Raw genomic sequence first — 22832 nt, forward strand, 5'->3', positions numbered from 1 at the left:
TGAGCCTAATTATATTATGGTCATTATTTCCTGGATGCTCCCCAACGCTTGCATTGCCAACTTGCCACACTTAATTTCATAGAACGAGGCCTGGCATTGCCATCTTCCTGGTTAAACAAAACTATATTAATCCTGGACATTCTCATTCTTTGATATTACCTTTTCTCCAATCCATCTTTGGGCTTGACTGACCTTGTGAGAGGATACTGAATATGTTTTACCCCAGGTATATCATCAGGAATGCAGAGGTAAGTTACTGTGCACTAAAATCTGTGTCTTCTTTCTTTGATCCATGAACTTTCAGTGTCAAATTTTAACCTCATTTTCACTTATTAGTTCAAATCATGATAATCTTCTATGGCCCTGAAGTTTCCACATTAATTCAAAAATAGCTGCTATATTATTCCTAAAATCATCTGAATTATGATCAGTTCAGTTTAACATTACTGATAATTCAGTGTTCAAATAACTGGAACTTGAAATAGATAGAATTTGCATCCAAAAAAATGAAGCTGATATATTCCTGTTTTGACGAGGTTTTATTCATTTAATTCATGTCTGCTGACAATGTAAAATTAACCCCAATGTCACTTAACAGTCTCAGACAAAAAACACGCACACAAATGTTAGACTATACAGCCTCATCTTTTTATAGCACTATTATTCCCAAGCTTTGCTGGAATGATATTGCAATCCTTAGTTAGAGACAGTGTGCAGTGTCTGTTTTACCTAGCCTATGCCACTTAACTCAGAAACTATATTTTATTTTCTTCCTGTATTGCTGGTACAGGTTTTATGAACAGATAGCAAATCTCACTAATGTTTCTGTACAAAGTACTTGCAAAAAGTAATTCAACAAGGTTTTCCTGAAAAGCCAAAACTGCTTTGAAGATTTGTAAACAAATAAAAATCAGAATTTGGCAGTACATTTTGAAAAGTTGTTTTCATTCTTTGGTTTCACATGCACACATCAGCTGAGAGTCTCAGCTCTATAAAATATGTTGGAATTATTGCCTTTTTTGTACATATTGAAAATAAATATTAATTTACTCTGCACTCACTATTACCATTTTCACTTTGAAAGTACATTTCTGCACCATTTTTAAATGAGTAGATTGATGAAAAAGATATGCACATTTTAAACTAATGTATTTGTTCCAAGAATAAGAATATTTTCTTTGAAAGTTTTCTACAAACAACTTTTGTGATGTGCATTTTCAGAAATATGCTGAAAGACTATTCTCCTGTGCTGTACCGTTCAGTGTTTTCCAGTGTTCTACTGTGCTTTGCTGCATTATGCCTTAACCTTTCCAACCCTTCAGTTTAGGGTTGCCCATTAGACAGTGGGTTTCCAACACCAAGAACTAAAGAAATCAGCTTCACATAAAGAAACCTCTTAACATCAGTTACTGTATTAGAAAATTATTCACATTTTCTCTGATATAAGCATTGTGACCATCTATGGGTGTCCTGCTGTGTGTTCTTAAAGAAACACACAATACCATGAATTCCGACTCATCATTAACAATTCTAATCATGCAGAGAGTTCTGCCGCAGCATCACTGACTGTAACTCACAGGAAAACATTTCCACTGTTGTGGACCAAAATTGAAAAACTGAAAAATTGTGAAAGCCTTTTCCAACAGAATATTATTTAAGAAATAGATTTCAAAGTTACCATAAGCCTCAGTAACCTTCGCAGGACATGAAAAATGTCTGTTGCATACACCTTCAAACAAAACTTCATAAAATTCTGTTTGAGGAGCAGAGTCAACTTTTTTTTTCAGCCAATCATTCAGAGAGCAGAATAATTATATGGAAAATACCATTTTATAGAGATGTTTGAGAGTCCTGATGTGTTAACAAAACCACGTAAAACAAATATGCTTTGAAATTTGTTGATAATAAATAAAATTAATTCTGAAACCGCTCAAATAGTTTAAATGAATACAGACATTTTTCACTGATCTTGATCTTTTGTTTGGCTTCCTGCAATGAACGATTGTTTCAACCATCGTGTACCATTATGTCCCTTTTTAAACACAAGTTGCTAATGTGTTTGAGGTATTATCCTTTATTTTATTAAAATCTGAAGTTATAAATACAGACAAAAATGTTGGCTGAGCATATTGACTTGTTTTAATCTCAGTGTAATGGGGCATGGATTTGTGCTCGAGATCCCCTGCCCAGAGTACAACTAAACACAACCAATGAGGAAATTTATTTTATTAATTGGAGATAGTTAACTGAAGCGATATAAATTTTAAACAGAGCTATGCCTAAAGTCTAAAAGTTTCTTCTACTAATTTTGAAAAGATTAACCCTCAACATGTTTGTAAATTTCTCCTCTGTCAATGGTAACCTATTAAGATAACACTTCAAGGCTGGCATTTATTGACCCTCCCTAAATATTCTTGGGAAGGTAATGGTGAGCCAACATCTTGAACCACTGCAGTCATAGCTGATGCAAATACACTTACATTACTATGGGAACAGCAGGCAAGGCTGAGGTACTAAATTAATACTTTATTAGAGAAGATGTTACCCAAACAGTGTACACCACGATCCTCATTACCTCAACCAATTGATATTCAACAGGGAGGCTTACAGATTCACCAGCTTACAGAGGATAAGTGGTAATTAACAGGAAATTTACAAGCTCACATATGAGCTGATGCTATGAGGTTTGATAGGATCGAAAGTCAAATGTTGAGAAATCTCACAGTAACTTCCTCAACACTGTGTACCAACCATACTGGATTTATCCTGTCAATGGTACAGGAGAACCTAGGGATGGTGAAGAAAAGTCTGATTCTGAGAGTATAGCTGTGTTCATCTGTTAGAATGCTCTCTCAGTTTTGGCACATCTACCCAGATGTTTGTGAAAGAATTTTGTAGAATGGACAGGACTAATGCCTAGGTCAATACCCAAGCTGTAAATTCAATATTGACTATTAGTTTATAAGGATGTGGTGGCACAGTGGTAATTTCGCTAGTCTCGTAATCTAAAATCCCAGGCTAATGCTCTGTGAACATTGGTTTGAATCCCACCTTGGCAGATGTGAAATTTTAATTCAATAAAAAAATCTAGAATAAAAAGCTAGCCTATTGATGACCATGTAACTACTGTTAATTGTCATAAAAACCCATCTAGTTCAATAATACCCTTTAGGGAATGAAACTTCCACCCTTAACTGGTCTGGTTCCCATGTGGCTCCAGACCTGCAGCAATGTGGTTGACTCTTAACTGCCCTCTGGGAAATTGGACAATAAATATTGGCCTCGTCAATGACACCCATATGCCATGGTTGAATGAAAAAAAAAATTGTGAATCTGTTGATATGACTAAGTGGTACTTCAGAGGGCAATTGAAAGTCCATCCCATTAATGAGCCATGGGTGGTGGGGGGGGGGGGGGGTAGCATTTTCCTTCTCTAAAGGACAATAAACAAATTCTTTTGGCTTTTATGACAATCTAAAGACTTTAAGGCAGTCTTGATTGATACTGGCTTTTCATTCCAGGCTTATTTCATTAAATGAATCCAAATTCACAAACTGCACTGAGAGAACTGAACTCACATTGCCAGGCTATTAATCCAGGTCACATAACCACTGTGCTACTGCACCCAAGCATACACGGTAGCTTAGCAAACACCCTTCGAAGGTCCCTATATACAACACAACCACATTGCTCCTTTGAACCACATCTGTTACTTAAGTCAATAATTTATCAGCATATAAATTTCCAGAATGTCAAATAATTTTACCCCCTGTATTATCTTTAAAACTTACCCCAAGGCTGATTATTTGCTTGATTTATTCCTCTCCACTTTTATGTGCAGAAGTGTTAACATTTACAATAGTCCAGTCCATACCCAAGGAGGATTGGAAGACTATGACTAGACCATCTGAAATTTAAGCACTACTTGCCTCAGTAGCTTCTCAATACTGGTGTCAAGAGACACTTTTAAGCACATGTCAAATCCATTATTCTTCTACCTAATATACAAACATAGAAACATACAAATCAGGAACACTAAGCTTTTCGGCCCTTCAAGCCTGCTCTGCTGTTCAAAAGGATCATGGTTAATTTTCTACTCAACTCTACTTTTCCACAGTAACCCCAAAATCCTCGATTCTTCTAGCATCCAAAAATCTACTATCTCTGTTATGAATGCAGTCAACAACTGGACACTTAATAGTTCTCCACGATACAGAATTCTAAAGATTCACAACACTTTGGGTGAAGAGATTTCTCTACTCAATCCAGAGTACCTAACTCTTTTACTTCTTACATTGTAACCACTGATATGGCTACAGCATTCTCCTTGACTTAACATTAGCAGTATGTTGTTTTGTAATGAAGACAAATCCAATGTACTAATTTAATATTCAGCCACGTTTTCTGCCTCTACAACAATATAGTGCACTTGCAACAGATAGGACTGCAACAGTTCAAGATGGCAATTCATTCCTTATTGATCCCTAATGGGCTCCTTGCTTCATTTTCCTCTGTTACTTTATCTATGTTTGTAAAGGTTTAACATTCACTTTTACATTAGTTGTCAATGTTTTCTCATATTCTCAAGTCTTGTTTCCCCAACTTTAGTATTATGTGCTTTCTGTTTTCAGCTTTGGTTATCTATTGTATACGTTTGTTATAATTTCCTTTTTACTTTCAGTTTTAATGTCTCTTTCTTTTTAATTATCCAGGTAGATCTAGCTTTGAATGCCCTTCCTTTCTCCCTTGTGAGAATATGCTAATTTTATATCTGAATAATCTCCCCTTTGAAGGCCTCCCAATTTTTGATTCATAAACTTGGGCAAGATCCCTTTTCAATTCACTGAAAATAGCATTCTTCCAGTTAAGCCTGTATGCTCTTCTTTGCTCTCTTTTTTCACATCATTAGGTTCAGAAGTTTTCTTCAAGAACGGAAGAGGGAATAAACAGAAAACCACATCTGTATCCTTTACTCAAGTTACATTGCTCAATCTACACAACTCAAAAGCTACATATCTAGAACAGTTATGATTACTGTTGTCAAATCCTCGACTATTGAAACGTGCTCCATTTAGCTCAATTCATCACTGACAACCACATCTAACACTGGTTCCTCTTTTCATTGGGCTGGAAACACACAGATTAGGAAAATTCTCTTGTGCATATTTCAAATCCCTCCAGTGCTTTGCAATCACATAGTTATTTTCCCAAATGATATTAGAATAACTGAAGATACTAATTGTCAGTACTCCATATTCTTGTATATTTCGCTAAATTAACTGCAAATTTGCTCACCAACTCAAATCATTATTTGGTGACCTATGGTGTATATCAGGTAGCATAATAGTTAAGTTTAACTAAATAGAGTTTATTTTAACCCATCAATTACATCATTCTTTTGTCATACCATTAAGTGTTTCTTTGATCAATACTATCAGGTCTCTCCTCTCTTTTTCTCTCTTCCATAACTTGGCAATTAGAAATGTTAAGTTTCCATTCCTCCACTTCTGAAAATCAGGTCTATGATATCACACTCTAACAGACTATAATTATTGCAGAGTCAAAAAGTGTGGCGCTGGAAAAGCACAGCAGGTCAGGCAGCATCGGAGGAGCAGGAAAGTCGACATTTTGACCATAAGCCCTTGATCAGGAGTGTGTGTGTGTGTGTGTGTGTGTGGGTGGGGGGGGGGGGGGGGGGGTGGAAGAGGGGTGGCGAAGGGGGCTGAGAAATAAATGGGGGGGTGGGACTGGGACTGGGGCTGGGGGGATGGTAGCTGGGAAGGTGATAGATGGATGTAGGTGGGGGGGTGTCATTATGATAGGTCGGTGGGGAGGGTGGAGCAGATAGGTGGGAGGGATAATGGACAGGTAGGATAGATCAAGAGGGCAGTGCTGAGTTGGAGGGTTGGATGTGGGATTAGGTCGGGGAGGGGAGATTTGGAAACTAGTGATGTTGATGCAGTGTGGTTGAAGGGTCTCAAATGGAAGATGATGCGTTCTTCCTCCAGTTGGCGGGATAGGCGGCCCAGGACTTACATGTTTTTGGAGGCAGTGAAGCAGTTGGCCATAGGCTAGTGGGGTTGTTTGGTTTATGTGTCCTAGAGATGTTCCCTGAAATGCTTCATGAGTTAGCATCCTGTCTCCCTGATGCAGAGGAGACCACATTGACAGCAACGAATATAGTAGCTGAGTTTGGTGGATCAGAGTAAGCATGCAAGTTTGATGGAATTCTGCTTGTATTTAGAGCTCACTGGGGTGCAATGACAGCTAACAGCTGTCATCATCAATAAAAAAAAGGTACAATTGGAATATTTCCATTCATTAATGAATAATTAAAATACAGTTAACATGTTTACAAAATTTTGAAGTGTTTTCAGAAAAAAAATTATAAGGAAGGGGAGAAAGCACAATTTAATTCCTTATTGCTGACAGACTCCAAAAAATCATGATGTCCTAGGCCAGTTAATACGTTCTTTATTTAATGTAATTTCCTACATTATAAAAGTGAAAAACATTGAGACATTGTAAGCCTATGACAGACAATGTATTAATACAAGTTCGTTCATAGTTACCGAAAGAAGAGAGACAGTAAGTGTACAGAATATTTCACATAATTTGAGAGCATTGTTGAACATATAAATGTAGCACGCCTTTTAAAAAGATTTCAGAAAAATCTATTAGATGGATGATCAAAAGAATCAAACTTAAGTGATACTAGTACACCGTGAATGAGAAGTGCCAAAAACAATGTGATTTTTTAAAAGGAATTGTTTCTTTCTGTTTAGCAGTCAGTTCGAAAGAAAATAAAGAGAAAAAAAATTTGTAAGTGGAGTAGCTTGTATACCATTTCTTTTCTTTGGAACAGATGTCAAAATTACAGACTTTTTTTTCAGTAAACTGTCATGAATTTTAAATTGCTTTATTTCCTTTGTAATTGAGGAAGCAGACGGTGACTTTTGACCCCATGTTTAAAGTAGCTCATTTCAACAACAGAGTGACTGATAGGAAATTGTTCACGGTGTTTGAATATTCACTGTTACAACATGTTATTTTCCTGCCGATTGGATTGGGAGAATTGTGTTAAGCTTCAAATTTGAATAATAGATATTATTCATATTTTATTATGCAACACTTGTTCACTGCATATCTGAAATGCAACTTCATTAAGTTACTCTTGAAACAGTTCAGAAAAATTTTGGAAGATTAAAGGTTGCTGTTGCGTTATTTCTGATGATCTGTTGCTTCAGCAAACAGAAAACTCACTTTCAGATCACAAAGATAGACCATGTACAAGTCCTCATTTTCTTTCAAAATTACTTTTGTATTTGACAATTAAATTCATTGTACTACTAACTAAAAAAGAACATTTTCAAATAACTATTGTACTCATTCAAAAAAAACTTACAAAGCATAATTAACCCATTCCTATAAAAAAAACTCTTCTTTGGATTTCATTTCATTTCAGCTGCAAATAAACATTTGATGTGTCCGACAATTATTAATCCTGACCGCAAAAATTAAAACCATATAAAAATCAATGAATAGGTTACAAAATAAAAGCTTCTTTCAAACCTGATCAGAACATGCAAGCATAGGCAAGAGCGTGTTAGCAGTGTTTACAGAAGGAACGTTACATCTCAATATATGACTTGTACTAACAGTAATGTGTGATATACCAATGGTTTACAATTTTGGTTCTACTCTTGGCAAACAGAGAAATGAGTCTTCTGACAAAACTAATTAAGCACAAGGCCAGTTTCAAGCTTAAAATGATCGTATTTGTGAACTCATTAAGTAACTGCTGCAGTGAGATAATTTAATGTTAGTGAAAAATGGGTGAGAATATGTAAGATAAAGCAATCCAACCTGAAGATGACGCCCAAGATCAAATGTACAAGGAGTCAATGGTCCAGTTGCCAATCTGAACTTGAACACATGACTAGAAATATAATGCGTACGTAGAGTCAAAGAGAGTCAAAGAGAAGTACAGCATGGAAACAGACGAGTCCAACTCATCCATGCCGATCAGGTATCCTAAATTAACCTACTCTCATTTGCCAGCACCTGGCCCATATCCCTCTAAACTCTTCCTATTCATACACCCATCCAGATGCCTTTTAAATGTTATAATTGTATCAGCCTCCACCACTTCCTCTGGCAGTTCATTCCATACACTCAGCATCTTTTCATGAAAAGTTGTCCCTTTTAAATCTTTCCCTCTCACCCTAAACCTATGCCCTCTAATTGAATTGAATTTATTGTCACATGTACTGAGGCTTTGTCTTGTGAGCAATACAGGCAGATCACATAGTTAAGTAGCACAGATAGTAAATAATAGGTAAACAGGAGCAAAAACAAAAACACGGTACAGGCGTATGTTAAGAGTTTGTGAATCCATTCAGTATTCAAACAACAGTAGGGTAGAAACGGTTTCAAAACCGGCTGGTGCGTGTGCGTTCAGGCTTCTGTACCTTATCCCCAATGGTAGAGGTTGTAGAAAAACATTGCCAGGGTGGGATGGATCTTTGAGAATGCTGGCGGCCTTTCCTTGACAGCGGGTCTGGTAGGCACAGGGATAATGTTGGCCCTCTTGATACAGTCTGGGACAGTGGTTTGCTGCAGGGAGAAGTTGAAGATGTCCAAGAAAGACTTCTGCCAGTTGATCTGCACATGCTTCGAGTGCGCAGCCTGGTACTCTGCCTGGTTCAATCGCTTTCCCTGGATTCACACGAAAGAAAACAGATCTGACCTCTGAAGCAATGACTGTTGGGATGGGGTCATCAGGACTTGTTGGAATAGGTGTTACCTCTCTGCCGAAATTCTGCTCAAAGCGAGCATAGAAGGTGTTGAGATGATCTGGGAGGGATGTGTCGTCATCTGTTATCTTGCACGGTCTCTTTTTAGAACCTGTGGTGTCATTCAGTCCCTGCCACAGTTGCCGGGTGTCTGTCTGGGTCTCTAGTTTGGATTGGTATTGGTCCTTGGCTGTCTTAATGGCTCTGTGAGGTTCTGGACTCCCCCACCACAGGGAAAAGACATTGCCTATTTACTCTCTCATTATTTTGTAAACCAGTGTAAGGTCGTGCCCTCAGCTTCCAACGCTCCAGAGAAAACAGCCCCGTCTATTCAGACTCTCACTGAAGATCAAACCCTCCAACCCTGGCAACATCTTTTACATCTTTTTGAATCCTTTCAAGTTTCTTCCCAGCTCGAGGGGGACCAGAATTGCACACACTACTCCAAAAGTGGCCTAACCAATGTCCTATACAACAGCAACATAACCTCCCATTTCCTTTACTCAGTGCCCTGACCAATAAAGGAAAGCATACTAAATGCCTTCTCGAGTACTTAAATGGGCCAAATCAAAGCCTGAGTTCAGCAAAGATTTCAGCTAAGATGACAATTCCTCAGAGACCGTTAAAGGTCCTGATGCCAAAATCATCAGACTCCAGTGATTCTTCATCAGAAAACATACATGACTAACAATTATGTTACATTAGCAGAGGTGGTTATGGAGGAATGATTCTGAAACAAGTCGTTCCAAATCTGATGCAAAGGGAATGAAATAATGCCTTTGCTAGAATGAGTGAGAATGAAATTGATGGGATTTAGGAAGCTTTGATTTTAGTGAAAAGTATTTTGGGGAATTGGTTTATTGAATAAATTGTGTCTCGTTAATTTAGTCTGAATTTTACCTATTTTCCACATTTCGAACAAAGAACACCCAGACTCACGTCTGTTTAACACGTCGACCTCCATTTTAACAGCCATTTTTTGAGACGTCAAAGGTCAATTCATTTGACCTTTGGCTAAATTTTCCAGTTTCTAGATGATCTTCCAAAAAAACATTTGTTCATGGCAAGTTGGCATAAGCAGCATTCGTTGCTCACTCCTAATTGCCATTGAACTGAGTGGCTTGCTGGATCACTTCAGAAGGCAATTAAGAATAACCTACATTGCCATCGATCTGGAGTCGTATGGTAAGATCAGCCACCTTCCTTCCCTTAAGAATATTAATGGACCTTTATTTTTTCCCCAACAATTGATAGCAGTTGTCATGGTCACCATTCCTGAAACTAGCTTCATATTCTTCATTTATTAGTTGATTAGTTTTATTAAACTTCACCAGCTACCGTATTGGGATTTGACCCATTTCTGTGCAGCATTAGCCTGGTCCTTTGAATTACTAATCCAATAACATCACCACTACATCACTGTCTACATGAATGTTACATTGTTTAAAATTTAATATTAGTCCTAAAATATTTCCACTGACCACAAATTTATTTTTCTCAGTCACCAGCAATTAGAATACACCTTTGTGAAGCGCTTGTGTATATGTGATGTCTGGCCCACTACAACCACACCCAAAGAATAATGATTTTCGCGCTTTTCATATTGTTGTGCTTCAGCAGCTAGGGATATTCATTATTCTATCCTGCACATAATTTTCTTAAAACAGCATTTATGCTTTTGGCCTAATTTCTCCAGCTTCGCATCTTACTTATCACAGGAATATACCAGGATATGGATGATCTCTAATCTCCATGTCTCTTTTAGTTCCTTATAGAAATGGAAATTGCAAATAATAATTTGAGGACTCTGAAATATATATTCACCCAAAATAGTCTGCAACAGTTAGACTTCCTCTCACTTTATGATATTCGGCTCAGTTTGCCAGGTCAACTTAGCAATTGATTTCATTAGTTTACATTTTTTTTTAAACAAGTTATGACAAGAATATAACACATGGCTCATAAATTAAGAAAAGGCTATGCATCTTCTTCAGGGTGGATGTGTATAGTTGATTGATCAGCAAATAAATATTCACAAAATTGCAAGTCATCTTGCCTTAGTTTTATATTACCATGTATTTTAAGTGAATGTAAAATCTGTTCAAATCCGTATTAACAGAGATGAGCACGGCAACAATCAGAAATTCTCGAACAGCCCGGGGTGTCTTGCTGTATATCATTTGTACTGGCGAATTCACAGCAACGTAACATAAAAGTACAACTTAGGAGGATCCCATTTGTGCTATTAGACCTGTGTTACTCTTTGCTTCAGTCCTTTAACTGGGACTACCTACTGCAATTCTATTTCCTTGCTCTTCATGCATATTTACTTTTCTCTTTACTTTTCAAATATGTATTCAATCCCCTAAGAGATAATTTGGTGCCTGTCTTAAGAATGAACCATTTAATTTTCAAATAACTGTTGAAAAAAATTCTTCCAATCTACCTCTTCACTCTTCGAATGATGATGGTTAACCTGTCCCCTTATTACTAGGTCACCAATGAATGGAAATAATCTTTGATTATTTAACCTCTCAATCTTGACATCCTCCATTAGATTTCCCCTTTTACTGTTTGTGTTCCTATGGGGAAAAGAATTCATAGCCACAGACACTGACAATATTCTAACGATTTGAAGTATTAGTTCCCATGGCTGCAATATCATTTCATACAACTGTAATTGTGCAGGATTTCAACTGTAGCTCAGTCAATATCTTGGATAACATTCACAATTTATTTGCAATTTAATGGTATTAACTTGAGTATTCTGTTGACACCTTTTGTCTTGCACTCATCAGAATAATCACAAGAAACACCTATGCCACAAGAAAACAAAATTTATACTGTATGAGAAGACAGCATTGATTAGTTGACAAGTGGCTCTGATTTGTAAATGCATCAGTAAGATAATGTCTGACAATTAACTGCCAAGTTTTGTTTAAATTTTATACCAGGCAGACCCTGGTCTTCACAGATAGAAAGAGCACAGACACATTATGCTTGCTTCAGCTCAACAAAACAGGTGACAGCTATTCTCTGGCTCATTTCTCAGACTAAACTTGACAAATCAAACAAAAACTTGCCTGGTTTAGTGATTTAGTCAAACTTAGTCTGCATCTAACTGCTGCAATATTCATGGGAATGCATCTACTGAAGTCTACTTGCCAACCAGCCTCCTCTCATTAGGTTTAAAATGCTTTTTTACCCAGTTACATTGGCATTTGTTGTGAATGGTCTTTATGAGGGCAAGATGAAAAGCTTCAATAAAATGGGTTTGCTTAGTAATTATTTGATTTTACATTCAGTGACCCTTTGTAACAACAGCCAAAATCCCATGTGTATTTTTTAAAAAATGCACTCCAATCTTAAAGATCTTAAAGTCAAAGAATCTCACAGCATAGAAACAGCATTCCCCCTCCCCCACCCCCACCCATCATGTCTATGCTGACCACAAACATCAAACCACACTAATTACATTTACCTGCACTTGGTCCATAGCCAATTATGTCTTGGCACATTAAGTGCTCATTCAGATGCTTCTTAAATGTTGGGAGAGTACTTGACTCCATCATTTTCTCAGGAGCATGTTTCATATTTCTACCACCCTCTGGGTGAAAAAAAGATTTTCACGGATCCCTTCTACACCACTTACTCCTCACCTTACACTTATTCCCTTGGTCTTAGATACATCTGCTGGGGGAACAGATTCTCATAATCTACTCTGTTCATACTCCTCATAAATTTTGTATTTCTGAATCAAATCACTCCCCTCAGCCTCCTCTGTTCTGAGGAAATCAACCCAACCCTCATAACTGAGACTTTCCATCCCAGGCAACATCCTGACGAATCTCCTCTATGCTCTCATGTAATTATTTCCTTTTGATAGTATGATGACCAGAACTGCACATAGTACTCCATCTGTGGCCTAACCAATGTTTTATACAGTTGTGACAAGGCTTCCTTGCTCCTATTTTCTGTGCCTCAGCTATTGAAGGCAAGCATCCTGTATGCTTTCTTCACCACCCTAATCTGTGTTGACACCTAAAAGCATTCATGGACTTGAACACCAAGGTCACTTTGTTGCTCAGTACTCCCTATTGGAATTATGTTACCCTCAACATGTGCTTTTATCTTGTGTAGCAACCTATGGCACTTTATTTAATGCTTTTAGAAAACCAAGTACACCAGATTACCGGTTCCCCTCTGTCCACCATTATCAGTAAATGCTCTCACAAAGCAACATTGTCTCTACCTAATCACATTTGATTTTCGAAGTGTCTTGCTATGATCCCCTTAATAATGTACTATAAAACCTTGCCTAGGCTAACTGTCCTATAAATTCCTGATTTCAACCTCCTTCCTTTCTTGAGTGCAAGTGTTATATTTGCTGGTTTTCGTTACATTGGGACCCATCCAAAATCTAAGGAACATTGCAAGATTGTAACCAATGTATTTATTAATTCTGTAACTATCTACTCTAGGATGCAGGCTATCTAGTCCAGAGGAAATCTCAGCTTTAGGTCCAATAATTTTCATACCATCTTTTCTCCGTTTATGTTGGTAGTGGTTTTAAATTTTTGTCCCTCCCTATCGCCTCTTGATCTTTAATTATCTTTGGGAAACCTTCTAAGCTTACTTCATGAAGAAAGACATAAAATCCCTGATCAAAATCTCCAACATTTCTTTGTTTTCCTTTACCAACTCCCCAGTCTTGCACTCTAGGTGACCAACACTAACTTTAATTACTTTTCCTATTCAAATACTTGTAAGACTCAGACTACCTGATGTTACATTACAAGCCAGCTCTCTTTCATACTCTGCTTTCTTCATCTTGATTATCCGTTTAGTCATTCTTGCTGGTTGTCAACAGTGTTTACAATATTCTGACAATCTTGCAAATTTGTAATGCTTCTTTCAATTTAGCAACTATCTTTAACTTTTTTATTTACCCACAGATGACACATCCTTTCCAAAAGTCTTTACTTCTCAATGGAATAAATCATTTCTAAGGGTCAGAGGAACACAGGAATATTGGAACAGGGATAGGCCATTCAGCTTCTCAAGCCTGTTACATCATTCAATGTGATCATGGTTGATCTGTGACCTGCCTTTTGCCCCTATCTTTAATACCTTTGCTTAACAAAAAAAAATCTGTCTCAACTACTCTATGTGGCAGAGAGTACCATCCTTTATGTGTACAAGTGCTTCCTAATATCTCTCCTGAATGGTCTGGTCTAATTTTTAAACTATGACCCCAAGTTCTAGAATCCCCAACCAGCAGTAATAGTTTAACTTTATCTATCTTGTATTTTCCTGTTAATATCTTGAAGATTTCAATCAGACCATCTCATAACTTTCTAAACTCTAGGTAAAACTGGCCAAACTTGTATAATCTCTCCTAATAACTCAATCTCTGAAGTCCAAGTATCATTCTTGTAATCCTACGTTGTACAGTCTCCAAGGCCAGTATATCCTTTCTAAGGTGGGGTGCCCAGATCTACTCTCAGCACTCCAAAAAGGGTCTAACCAGGGTTTTGAATAGCTGCAACATACCTTATGCATCCTTACACTCCAGTCCTCCAGGTATAAAGGCCAGCATTTCATTACCTTTTGTGCTTATTCCTGCACATTTCCTTGGCATTTTAAAGACCTGAAACCCCCAAGTAGCTTTGGACATCCACTGTATTTAACTTCCTACCATTAGAGCTCAAAAGTGCACACCTGATCCTTCCCTTCCAAAATGGATAACCTTACACTTCCTACATGATCAACTATCTTCTCAGATGCCTGCAACTGCAACACTACTAACTTATTTTTAAACATAATTTCCCAGTCCACCTAAGGCAGCTCTGCCTTCATATCCTCATAGCTACCTTTATTTAGGTTTAGGTCATGGCCCACACTTCTTCCTTTTGAACTGAACATGTTGTGATCACTGTCATCAGAAACTCCTTTACCATGACGTTACTGATTAATCTTCTCCTGTTGCACATTACCAGATCTGGGACAGCCTGCTCCCTGATTCATTCTGGAACAAGGGAGCACAGTTTAAAAGAACTGTCCCAAAGATACTCTATGAATTCATTTTTTAGGCTATCTTTGCCAATCTCACTTTTCCAATGTACATATTGATTTAAGACACCCCATGATTACTTCAGTGCACTTCTTATATGACCTATGTATTTCTTCCTGTGCACTCTGACTTATAGTGTAACTACCATTAGGGATCCTCGGAACTACTCCCACAAGTGAGCTTACTTCTACTTCCTTGTTAAACAAAAAATAAGTCGCTGCACAAATGGATTCTACACTTTGATCTTTCAAGTTAAGATTAGATGTCAATGCTACATTAATGGTTTAAATTCTTAATTAACAGAATAACTCTATCATCTTTTCTAGCTTCATTCCAAAATGTCAAATAACCTTCCACATTCAAATCACAGCCATAGTCAATTTTCAACCATGTTTTAATCATGCTTAAACAGGTCACACATATTTACCTCCATCTCTGCTAACAATTCATCCCTTTCTGTTACAAGTGCTGCATATATTCTGATATCAGGCCTTAAATTGTGTTTGTTTAACCATTCTTACAATCTCTGACCTTATCTGCTGATGCACTTTATAGGTTATACCCGTCCCTGTCAGAAACTGTAATTATTATCCAAATTGTTGCCCTGCTCCATCACTTTGGTATTTCCCTGCACTTTACCATATCTCTCCTCACTTCCGCACAGTTAGTTTGAAGTTCATTTTACAATTCGTTATACAATTCACAGAACACTGGCCTCAGTGGTACATCTTCCACATTCACCAGTACTGGTGCCAAGACTTTAGGTACTGAAACTAATTTCCTCCACACCAATCTCTGATCTCTGATTTATCTGTCTAATCATATTGACCCTATGCCATTGCTCATGGCCCAGGTAATAATCCAGAGCTTACTGACTTTTTACATTTGGCCTCTAGGTGCTTGTACTCCCTCAGCAGAACTGCATTCCTAGTTCTCTATATATTAACAGTACATACATCTTGACAACTGCATATCACCTCCCACTGTACTCTTCTCTCCAGCATGGACAGCAATTCCCAAACCCAGGCACCAAAACGTGACACGGCCCTCTGGCCGCTAACGTTTGGCTGTGGAGAGTTAAGTGTATCCATCCCCTGACAATGCTGCCAGCTATTACCACCACATTGCTATTAACATCTTCTCATTTGAATGTTTTCCTGTACAATGGTAGCATGCTCAGTTCATTTATTCACACTGTAGCCACCACTTTTCTTTATAAACCTGTTTGATAGGGCTGGGGCTCCACCACCTCCAGGGACACACTGACAGTCACAATCTGTTGTCCTGGACCAAATTAGAGTACCCTATCGTAAAGATTTGAGAGGCTCCTAGAATAAAGTGTCCAGGTAACTTTTCCCTCACTCTGATGCATTACAAATCTCCAGGTCAAACTCTGAGCTGAAGGTCTTTGAGCCACAAATACTTACTGGAGGCATGTTTACCCTGGATTGCAACGGTGTCCAGGATCTCACAATATACATTCACTCCCTTTCTTTTGGCTGTATGAGCTTGACTCTGTGCTAGCAGTCACTTTCTGCAGTCTGACAATTGTGGGCTTTAAGCACACTGAGTCTACATCTGGAGCAGAGTACCTAATTCAGGTTTACACTTCATGGCAGTACTAAACGAAATTTGCCATATTTCACTGAGGCACAAAACCAAGATGCAAAGGATCGTATTCCAATTTTGTTCCAAAGAATGGAATGATCCTGGTGATCTCAACGATTTTCCTGCCCCAATCAACGCAACTGAGATAGAAAACTTAGTCCTTCAGATCACTGGAATATCTGTCTGTGTGCATATTAGCTGCTAAATTTGCTTTAAGTAATTTGCTGCAAAACACTTTTCTATGTCCTGAGGATATGAAGGACAGCACATGAATGCAAGTTTTCTTTGCCCAGAAAATATTGTTTCCTCAAACAGAAAAAGACACATGAAATCAGTCAATAAGCCTGTAGCTTAATAAATGTTCTTGTGTTTCAGCACATCCCACAAAGAGGCTCCAGCAATTTACCTACAATAAAGCCAAATTGGCTGAAAATACTCATATGTTTCATTTTGTTTTTCACTGAAGAAATACTTAAACATTGCCCACTTTCCAGTCCTTGACCACATTACCACTTCCAAAGATTTTTGAAAGATTACTGCTAGTGACGCCATCAGTTAATTCCGTAGTCTTTTATACATAATAGCTATGCCTGCACATTCTTCTACCTGTGGTGTCTTTAACAGTTTCCTTTCGATCCATCAACGGTAATTGCTGTAGTCAGTAAACTATCCCTAGAATTGACATTTTTGATACTAACCAGATAGGATCAGCAAAATTGCTTATTTTCTACTAAGCAGCAAAGAAGGCAGCATTGTTGGAAATACTAATTTTTTCAAAGAAATCATGGAATGTGGGTTTCACTGGCAAAACCAACATTCATTGTCCTCCTTCAACTGACCTTAAGAAGGTGGTGTTGAGCTGTATTTTTGAACTGCAGTTCAAGTAACTTCTTTTCATAGAATCCCGACATAGAATTCCTACAGTGTGGAAATAGGGCCCTTTGGCTCAACAATCCACACCGACCCTTCGAAGAGTAACCCAGTCACGTTCCCCTACCCTACCACCCCGTGATAAATCTCCACATCCATGAACATCATGGGCAATTTAGCATGGCCAACTCATCTAACCTGCACATCTTTGGATTATGGGAGGAAACCTGGGCACCCAGAGGAAATCCATGCAGACATGGGGAGAATGTGCAAACTACACATACAGTCACCCAAGGCTGGAATCAAACCTGGGTCCCTGGTGCTGTGAGGCAGCAGTGCTAACCACTGAGCAACCGTTCATGTAGAAGATAGAACATACAACAATATAGCGCAGAACAGGCACTTCGGCCCTTGATGTTACGCCGACCTGTGAACTATTCTCAGCTCGACCCCCTACACTATCCAAAAATCATCCATGTGCTTATCCAAGGATTGTTTAAATTTTCCTAATGCGGCTGAGTTAACTACATTGGCAGGTAGGGCATTCCATGCCTTTACTGCTCTCTGAGTAAAGAACCTACTTCTGACATCTATCTGAAATCCATCACCTCTCAATTTGTAGTTATGCCCCCTCGTACAAGCTGACATCATCATCTTAGGAAAAAGACTTTCACTGTCTACCCTATCTAATCCTCTGATCATCTTGTATGGCTCTATCAAATCCCCCCTTAGCCTTTTTCTTTCCAATGAGAACAGACCCAAGTCTCTCAGCCTTTCCGCATAAGATCTTCACTTCAGACCAGGCAACATCCTTGTATATCTCCTCTGCATCTTTTTGAATGCTTCCACATCCTTCCCGAAATATAGTGACCAGAACTGTACACAATATTCCAAGAGTGGCCACACTAGCGTTTTGTATAGTTGCAACATGATATTGTGGCTTCGGAACTCAATCTCTCTACCAATGAAACCTAACACACTATGCTTTCTTAACAGCACGATCAACCTAGGTGACAATTTTCAGGCATCTATGTACATGGACGCCATGATCCCTCTGCACATCCACACTATCAAGAATCTTTCCATTGACCCAAATCAGCCTTCCTGTTATTCTTCCCAAAGTGCATCACCTCACATTTAGTTGCATTGAACTCAGTTTGCCACCTCTCAGCCCAATTCTGCAGTTTATCCAAGTCCCCCTGCAACCTGTAACATTCTTCCACACTGTCCACTACTCCATCGACTTTAGTGTCATCTGCAAATTTATTAATCCATCCACCTATGCCTGCGTCTAAGTCATTTATAAAAATGACATCAGCAGTGGTCCCAAAACAGATTCTTGTGGCACGCCACTAGTAAACAGACTCCAGGCTGAATATTTTCCATCAATCACCACTCGCTGCCTTCTTCCAGAAAGCCAGTTTTTAATCAGAACTGCTAAATCACCCTCAATTCCTCCAACAGCCTACCATGTGGAACCTTATCAAAGGCTTTACTGAAGTCCATGTATACCACGTCAACTGCCCTACCCTCATCTACATGCTTGCTCACCTTCTCAAAAAACTCAATGAGGTTTGTGAGACACGACCTAACCCTGACGAAACCATGTTGACTATCTGAAATCAAATTGTTGTTTATTAGATGATTATAAATCTCATCTCTTATAATCCTTTCCAAAACCTTTTCTACAACAGAAGTAAGGCTCCCTGATCTATAATTGCCTGGGTCATCTCTACTGCTCTTCTTGAACAAGGGCACAACACTTGCAATCCTCCAGTCCTAAATCTATCGAGACTGCGATCAAGCTTATTTTCGTGAAGTTATTGCTTGGTCACTAATACTCAGCTTATGATACATGCACACAGCTTCAGTCTTGAACAGCAAAATGAAAAGGAAATAGAGTTAATTGCTTCCTGATTATCCACCAGCATTTTCATTGGACTAAAACTCTTGACACCCACAATGCTTCTCATTCTATTTCACCTCATATTTTGGGTACAATGATTGACCAGTTTTCAGTTAGCTGCATAGAGACTATTTTCACTCGTCAGTTTTACTCATTGATCCCAATGACAGTCTTTACATCCTGGTGGATAAACATAGTTTAGCCTACTTTGCATTTCTCAGTGCAATAGGGTCTTAGCATTTCTTCTTAAGCTTACAGATAATAAAGTTTCCCTGCTCCAGGAAGCTGTCTTTTCCTGTAGTCAACTTCAGAATCCAGTTGAATGGCTTCGCAATATTGCTGCAAAAAAACACAACAAAATTAAAATGAGAACTGAGCTGAACATTTGCCAGTCAAGGAAAAATAACTGAAAGCTTTAGATGCACTATTAACATTTGCTATTCATCAGAACGTTATTAATTTTTTTGGAATGCATTCTGAAGTATGAACGTCATTGACCATTTAAAGTTCAGTCAGTATCTATTAACTCCTATTTACCTCATTTTAATCCTGAATTCGTATAAGTTGTAATGTTATCATTTATATCATCAAGCAGTGTTTTGTGCCAATGTGATAGGGGAGGGGAGGGAAATATATCTCTGGTGGTGGGGTCTGTTTGGAGGTGGCAGAAATGACAACGGATGATACGATGTATGTGGAGGTTGGTGGGGTAGTAGGTGAGGGCCAATGGGGTTCTGTCCAGGTGGCGATTGGAGGGGCGGGGCTCAAGGGCGGAGGAGTGAGAAGTGGAGGTATCTGTAAGCTTAAGAAGAAATGCTAAGACACCCTATTGCATTGAGAAATGCAAGTAGACTGAACTATGTTTATCCACCAGGATGTAAAGACTGTCATTGGGATCAATGAGTAAAACTGACAAGAGTGAAAATAGTCTCTATGCAGCTAACTGAAAACTGGTCAATCATTGTCCATTTCTATCTCGGGCGACCGAATCAACACGGACATTTACTACAAACGGACCGACTCCCACAGCTACCTAGACTACACCTCCTCCCACCCTGCCCCCTGTAAAAATGCCATCCCATACTCCCAATTCCTTCGTCTCCGCCACATCTGCTCCCAGGAGGACCAGTTCCAATACCGTACAACCCAAATGGCCTCTTTCTTCAAAGACCGCAATTTCCCCCCAGACGTGATCGACGATACCCTCCACCGCATCTCCTTCACTTCCTGCTCCTCTGCCCTTGAGCTCCGCCCCTCCAATCGCCAACAGGACAGGACTCCACTGGTCCTGACCTATCACCCTACCAACCTTCACATACATCATATCATCCGTTGCCATTTCCGCCACCTCCGAACGGACCCCACCACCAGAGATATATTTCCCTCCCCTCCTCTATCAACGTTCTGAAAAGACTACTCCCTCCGTGACTCCCTCGTCAGGTCCACACCTCCCACCAACCAACCTCCACTCCCGGCACCTTCCCCTGCAACCGCAAGAAATGCAAAACTTGTGCCCACACCTCCCCCCTTACTTCCCTCCAAGGCCCCAAGGGATCCTTCCATATCCGCCACAAATTCGCCTGCACCTCCACACACATCATTTATTGCATCCGCTACATCCGATGTGGCCTCCTCTATATTGGGGAGACAGGCTGCCGACTTGCGGAACGTTTCAGGGAACACCTCTGCAACACCTGGACCAACCCAACCCAACCCAACCACCCCATGGGCTCAACACTTCAACTCCCCCTCCCACTCCACCAAGGACATGCAGGTCCTTGGACTCCTCCATCGCCAGATCATAGCAACACAATGGCTGGAGGAAGAGCGCCTCATCTTCCGCCTCGGAACCCTCCAACCACAAGGGATGAACTTAGATTTCTCCAGTTTCCTCATTTCCCCTCCCCCCACCTTGTCTCAGTCAAACCCCTCGAACTCAGCACCGCCTTCCTAACCTGCAATCTTCTTCCTGACCTCTCCACCCCCACTCCGACCTATCACCCTCACCTTGACATCCTTCCACCTATCGCATTTCCAACGCCCCTCCCCCAAGTCCTTCCTCCCTACCTTCTACCTTAGCCTACTGGACACACTTTCCTCATTCCTGAAGAAGGGCTCATGCCCGAAACGTCGACTCTCCTGCTCCTTGGATGCTGCCTGACCTGCTGCGCTTTTCCAGCAACACATTTTCAGCTCTGATCTCCAGCATCTGCAGTCCTCACTTTCTCCTTTTGTGCCAATGTGTCAAGACTGTGTGCACTCTGTGTGCATGCAGCCACAGAATAACATGGAAAAGGTACAAATGGCTCAGAAATTCCAATGGTCAGAGAGATAGTTGTTTCTGCAGGATAGTTTGGAGTTGCGGGTCGGAACCATGCAGAAATCCCAATGCAGCTGACATTGGGAATTGCCTGGAAAATTCAAATTTCCTCAGGGCAATTAATCTACATCCAAAATCCTCTGAAAAAGTCCCTTGAATTCAGAAATTTTGAAGGGTTGTGACTCACTTAAGCTGTCGAATTAATCAGGAAAGACAAAGGATTACAAACCTACTACATCCCCTATATCCCCTGCAAACTGAGCAAAAAAAACTCCAACCCTGCCCTCCTGACCTGACAACCACCTAACCCAACCCCAACTGACCTAACAGTCCCCATTCTGACCCTGTTGAACCTGACACCACATGCAAACTGACCGTGCCTTACCTTACACCCGACTCCACTCTTCCACAAGACCTGCCAGATTCCCAAATCCAATAGACCCACTTATCTGGCAGCCCATCACCCATCTATCCACCAGTGACTTTCCTGCCTCATCCATCACCCACCAGCTAACCTAGCCTCTCACTTATCCAACAACTCACCCTACCTCTTATCTCATCTTATAAACATTTGGTCAGTAGCTGTCAAAGCGATTGCAGAATTTTTAAACAATGGAATATGGAACTTAATGGGGTGGGTGGGGGTGGGATTTGTTTGTACTGATCCACTCTGCTTCTGGTAAGCATTCCAGCATTGATTACTCTGTTTCCTAAGAGGAGACATCCCAACAGGAATTTTGAGGGCACGACTAATCAAAACATAAAAGAGTGTATTTTGTTGTCCAATCGGGGTCAGAAAAAGGATTTACAACCTTGATCAGAAAATCAGGGCTATTGTTGAGTAAACCACAGGTCACCCATCTTTGTTGGTACAAGTATCAAAAAACATACTTACATTATTAACACAATAAAAATAATGATTTGAACTGCATTAGTAAAAGCATTGCAGCCCAATTGAATATTGATAAGATCAATCTTATAGAAAGTGGATCCCATGGTGTATATTGACACAAAAAGAGAATACATTAAAGCTATCCTGTGGGATCATGGCTACCCTGATCAGATCATTTCTCACTATATATCATGCAAACTCACAAATGAACAAATGCCCACTGTTTTCCGACCCAATAAGTGTAGAGAGCTGAAAATGTGTTGCTGGTTAAAGCGCAGCAGGTCAAGCAGCATCCAAGGAACAGGAAATTTGACGTTTCAGGCATAAGCCCTTCTTCAGGAATGGCTTTCCTGAAGAAGGGCTTATGC

General features: G+C 39.5%; 1 protein-coding gene across 2 annotated transcripts in view; it reads right to left on the bottom strand.

Annotated features, from left to right (window-relative positions):
• afg1lb (AFG1 like ATPase b) overlaps positions 1 to 22832 on the bottom strand; it is a 173419-nt gene that overhangs the window by 25507 nt on the left and 125080 nt on the right. For both annotated transcript variants that reach the window (XM_060856460.1, XM_060856452.1), the window contains one exon: positions 19509 to 19591. In XM_060856460.1, coding sequence (XP_060712443.1) covers positions 19509 to 19591 — 83 coding nt within the window. The remainder of the gene's footprint in view (positions 1 to 19508; positions 19592 to 22832) is intronic.

The sequence above is a fragment of the Hemiscyllium ocellatum genome, chromosome 3 (genome assembly GCF_020745735.1).
Source record: "Hemiscyllium ocellatum isolate sHemOce1 chromosome 3, sHemOce1.pat.X.cur, whole genome shotgun sequence".
NCBI classification, from domain to species: Eukaryota; Metazoa; Chordata; class Chondrichthyes; order Orectolobiformes; family Hemiscylliidae; genus Hemiscyllium; species Hemiscyllium ocellatum.